Here is a 5,114-nt window from a genome sequence, read left to right as displayed (position 1 = left end):
AAAACCAAAATCTGCACACCACAAAACATAACCTGGATCAGACAACCTGGTAGATGAATAATACATTTAGTCATGTGCTTCAATCAAGTATCAACAATTCACAGACTAGAAACCCACTCAAGGAAGCTCAAGGTTTGAAAGGTTTGTAGTAGAGACTACAAACAGCAATTTCAAGGGATCCAGGGATTTAGACTCCCAGAGCTGGCAACCAGACACTCAGAGACTGAGGTCATTCCCTCCACATCTCAGTCATTTGGTCTCCCTTATTTCTTTTCCTCTCTGCACATCTGCTTCATTCTTCTATTGCAGCTGTCTTCTTCTGATTCTCATTTCACACAAGGTTCAACATGAGTGATCCAGCCCTAACTTTTCATGCTCTTTCAGGTCCAGAGCCCAACACTGACTGACAACTGTCACAATGTTTCTTAATTACATTTTCAGGAATGGTGCTGAATGATGTCCAGTCACTGGTCCAGTGAATGATGGCTGATAATCTCTTTCCATAAGCTGGGCCAGGAGTGGAAATTGTTACAAAGTTCACAGGGTGAACATTCTAGGAGACTACTGGAAGGGCAGGCTCTTGTGAGGAACTGTGGGCAAAGTAGGCAGTGATGTACATCTAATTCCTGACCATAAACAATGAACTACACACCTTTCTTCTTTCCCATCTTCTGCCTCCCAGGAGACAAGTGAATATGGGAGAAATAAGGCGGAGCTTGAAAGAATGTTCTGTCTGCTGTCAGGACCCAGCTTAGTATCTGAGAGAGGTAACCACAGACTGGCATGACTGAAAGATAGTCTACAAATCCTCACAACCAGCATTAATGTACGTGAACATACATGCGTCATCTTCCTCCTGAAACTACTAAAAAGTCAATCCATTCTTGGCAATGGTGACAGCCTGAAAATGTCTGAAACACAGCATCTCTGCTTAATCTTAACCTCACACTTTCTGCTGCCTTGTAACATGTAAAAATGTAACACATTCAGATACTAAGAAAGATCCTCCTCCCCTTGGGTTTTCATCTGATTGTTTGGAAAATTTGCGATTAATATGTGATTACAACGGTTTGACAGTTTGCTTGACAGCTCTGAAATAACATTCTTGATAATCTTCTACTGAAACTCAAAATGGCACTTCTAGAAACTTAGAACTTCAGGCAAATTGCAAGTTCACAAGAATTTTATAAACTCTCCCAATGGAGAAATTGTGTGTAAATTCATTTTATGGACCCACACTAGCTACTGCAGCTAAAGATTTGAATGGTCCTATTGTTTTCCTTCTTTTTTCTGGTTAAGTACAGCTGAACTGAGATAGGAAGGCAAGATGAGTCTGTAGTTGGGGGGCATATTTAAAGGAGAAGGCCAGGATAAAAATCTACCTTCCACTCCAGCCTTTAGGCAAGTTTGAATATATATATATATTTTCTTTTTGAGGCAAAGTGAAGCCAGGAGAGGGAAGAAGTTACACAGGGAAAAGTAGAGGAAGCACCAGCAGCAAATGTCTGTTTTCACCTTGCCTAGAGCATGTGGCCCCTGAAAATCATGTCTGTGGCTCTGATATAATGCCATCATGCCAATAAGAAATAATTTATTCCAGAGCCTTAGGTGGAGTCAACTATTCTAGCTTTTCCCCCCAAGTACAGCTACTGGAGATTCTGGCTAATTAAAAAAAGAAAAAGAAGTCTAACACGTGTATTTTACTGACAAAACAAAACACCTTTAAACCAAAAGGATGAGTTCTCCAAGGTGAAAATAAAACTCCTGCCTACTGAAGTCTGGTGCAGCTGAGTTATCACTATTTTCATCCTGTAATTTGTTTTATAGGGTACTAATTAACAGGGCAAAGTCTGTTGCCAGGAAAGTAAATCACATTTTGCTGTTTTCTTCTTTTCTAACAAGGCACAGACCTGGTCTTTAATTAAAGAGCAAGTTCCAAGTGCACTATCAGCTAGTGCAATCGGGAACATTTGGCTGGGAAGATCATGGTGAAACCCTCTGTTCAGAGGCCAAGAAAGATAGTGAGAGAGAGGAAGAAATGGAGGGAGAGAGAAGAATTGATTGCACAGGTAACCTTCAAAAGAAGATATTGCTTTCCTCAAACGTCCCATCTTTTCTCTGTTCCCCACAACTCAGCCTTTCTTCTCTAGCTCTACTCAGCTGATAAGTGTACCACAAACATCCTTTTAAAAAACCCTCACTGTCCCCTCCATACCAATTCATTTCTGTCCCCTAAGCTTTTTTTTTTTTTTTAAGGTAGCACCTCTCAGATTGGACCTCTCTGCACCAAGCTCCCTCTTCTCCAGGGCTTTTTCTTCAACCTGGCCCCCTGAGTGACCTCTGGCCCTGGGTCTTGCTGCCTGGCCAGTGCAGCTCATTCCCCACCCCTCCCCTCCCACTTCACCCTCCTTGCCTTCCCTTAGTCTTCACTCTTTTTTCTTTTGCCTCTTTCTCCCATCTATTCCTGGAGGTTCCGAGCTGGCGGCGGCCCTCCGACTTCTCCTTCTATGAATCCTCTGAAACATCATTTGGGGAGGGTTTGTGGTGAGGGAGGTAGCTGATGGGCGGGCAAGGAGAGCGAGTGCCTGGCTTGCACCCTGGAGCCTGACGTCACCGCGCCCTGCTTGTCAATCTCCAGCAGGCGCGCTGCTCTTAGCCGCCTTTTCTTCTACTGGCTGTATCTCTCACTCTCCGCAGCACCGGCACAGAGACAAGCTCCTGGCACTCCTCTGCGTGCCGGGCCGGCCACCTCCTTCAGGAGTCGGCTCTGTTCGCGCGGGGAGCGCAGCCTGGCATCCCATCGCAGCGCTCATGATCAGCGATTTCCTGAAGCCCTGACTCCTCAGGTGAGCAACCGGGCTCTCTAAAGAAACTTTGAGGGTGTGCAGAGGGGAAGGGGTGAAGGATGGCCAGGGGATGGATCCTTCTCACCCCGGAGAAATGGAGCCAAGCTGATTCTACACTCTCCACCTAAAAAGACATTTCAGCTTCTCTCCCCCAAAATCCCTTTCCTAAGGGTCTCTGAGGCCAACGGGGTCCTCTGTGCTCCCCGAGCGCAGAAACTTCTCTTTCAGCACCGCGGACAGCGATTCCGCCGCTTAGTTGAGGAGAGCGCCTGACCAAACCGGTCAGAGCCCGGGCGGGACTCGCCGGGGCCAACAATAATAGCCTGGTGCACAAGATGCGGTTGCAAATACGTGCACACTTACGTGATCTGTGTGAATGTGAGTGCATGTTCTTCGGGTGTTTATCTGTGCAAAAATTCAGATACCAGTGCGGCATCCCTTGTGCGTTTCACTCTCTCACTGGCTCACTCACTCACTCAACAGGTATTTATTTATTTTTGGCTCTCAACCACTGCTTCCTCGCTGTGCTCTGGGTCGGGATGGGCAGTAGGAGCGGGGAAGCAGCGACCGGGGAAGTACCCTGGCGGAGTGAACCGCACACCTGACACTTTTTCTCCCTCTCCACGCAGGGTGTAACGTCCCGCCGCGATGAACGCGAGCGTATCTTCGCTCAACGACTCCCAGGTGGTGGCAGTGGCGGCCGAGGGTGCGGCGGCAGCGGCCACCGCAGCAGGAGCGCGGGACACAGGTGAATGGGGGCACCCGGCAGCCGCAGCGGCGGCGGCGCTGGGGGGCGGCGGCGCAGCTAATGCGTCGCTGGAGTTGTCTTCGCAGCTGCCAGCAGGGCCGCCGGGGTTGCTGCTGTCGGCAGTGAATCCATGGGACGTACTGCTCTGCGTGTCTGGAACGGTGATCGCAGGCGAAAATGCCCTAGTAGTGGCGCTCATTGCATCTACCCCTGCTCTGCGCACGCCCATGTTCGTGCTGGTGGGCAGCCTGGCCACCGCCGACCTCCTGGCGGGCTGTGGTCTCATCCTGCACTTCGTATTCCAATACGTGGTGCCCTCAGAGACCGTGAGCCTGCTCACTGTGGGCTTCCTCGTGACCTCCTTCGCTGCCTCCGTCAGCAGCCTGCTGGCCATCACGGTGGACCGCTACCTGTCCCTCTATAACGCACTCACCTATTACTCGCGTCGGACTCTGTTGGGCGTGCACCTCCTTCTTGCTGCCACCTGGACGGTGTCTTTAGGCCTTGGGCTGCTGCCGGTGCTTGGCTGGAATTGCCTGGCGGAGCGCGCCGCCTGCAGCGTGGTGCGCCCGCTGACGCGCAGCCATGTAGCGCTGCTCTCGGCTACCTTCTTTGCGGTCTTCGGCATCATGCTGCACTTGTACGTGCGCATCTGCCAGGTGGTTTGGCGGCACGCACACCAGATCGCGCTGCAGCAGCACTGCCTGGCGCCACCCCACCTTGCTGCCACCAGAAAAGGTGTGGGAATGCTGGCAGTGGTGCTGGGCACTTTCGGTGCCAGCTGGCTGCCCTTTGCCATCTACTGCGTGGTAGGTAGCCACGAGGACCCAGATGTCTACACCTACGCCACCCTTCTGCCGGCAACCTACAACTCTATGATCAATCCTATCATCTATGCCTTCCGCAACCAGGAGATCCAACGCGCCCTGTGGCTCCTGTTTTGTGGCTGTTTCCAGTCCAAAGTGCCCTTCCGCTCCAGGTCCCCCAGTGAGGTCTGATGGCTCCCTCCACTCTCTAACCAACACCACACCCCTAACAAGCCAGCCTTTGGTGAGCCTCTCGGTGCCTGCTGATGAACTCTGAGATCCCAATAGTGTGACTGATTTTGGAAAGCCAGAATAAACATAAACACAACAAACTCACAGAGACAAAGAGGCTTGTTGGCACTTTACATATACAGTGTATACATGTGTACATATATATACAAATATTTGTATCTTCTGGAGGTGTTCAGGATGTGGAATTTCCTGTTCTGTGAAAAAAACTAACAAAAATGTGGTTGTATACTCAAATTGTACATCACATTTGTTGAGTGAAGACATTCCAATACTGCTTAATTATAGCACTTTATTTTTAGCTGCTGAACTGCCAAAACAGTGTTGCCATTTTCAAGGGCAGGGGAAGGGGGTAAAAAATGTATTTTTGTTGTATGTGATAGAATATTTTGCTGCATATACATCAGTAAATTACAACATATTTTGTACACAAATAAACACATTATAAAAATGTAATTTTGGCAT

At 49.2% G+C, this 5,114-nt stretch overlaps 1 protein-coding gene across 1 annotated transcript; it reads left to right on the top strand.

Annotated features, from left to right (window-relative positions):
• The first annotated feature begins 3,164 nt into the window (after nucleotides 1-3,164).
• On the top strand, nucleotides 3,165-4,592 carry GPR6 (G protein-coupled receptor 6). Its single transcript, XM_081526813.1, has 2 exons — nucleotides 3,165-3,193; nucleotides 3,485-4,592. Exon 2 carries the CDS (start codon nucleotides 3,495-3,497, stop codon nucleotides 4,590-4,592), a length of 1,098 nt encoding a protein of 365 aa, XP_081382939.1. The 5' UTR covers nucleotides 3,165-3,193; nucleotides 3,485-3,494.
• The last annotated feature ends 522 nt before the right edge of the window (nucleotides 4,593-5,114 follow it).

Source organism: Giraffa tippelskirchi, chromosome 9, assembly GCF_054371585.1.
Source record: "Giraffa tippelskirchi isolate mGirTip1 chromosome 9, T2T-mGirTip1v1.2.pri, whole genome shotgun sequence".
NCBI lineage: Eukaryota > Metazoa > Chordata > Mammalia > Artiodactyla > Giraffidae > Giraffa > Giraffa tippelskirchi.
Note: the sequence above shows the minus strand (reverse complement) of the source record. Positions and strands in the feature narration are given on the sequence as shown.

Coding starts and splice junctions, on each gene's coding strand:
- GPR6 (XM_081526813.1), top strand. CDS start 3,495: ATGAACGCGAGCGTATCTTCGCTCAACGACTCCCAGGTGGTGGCAGTG.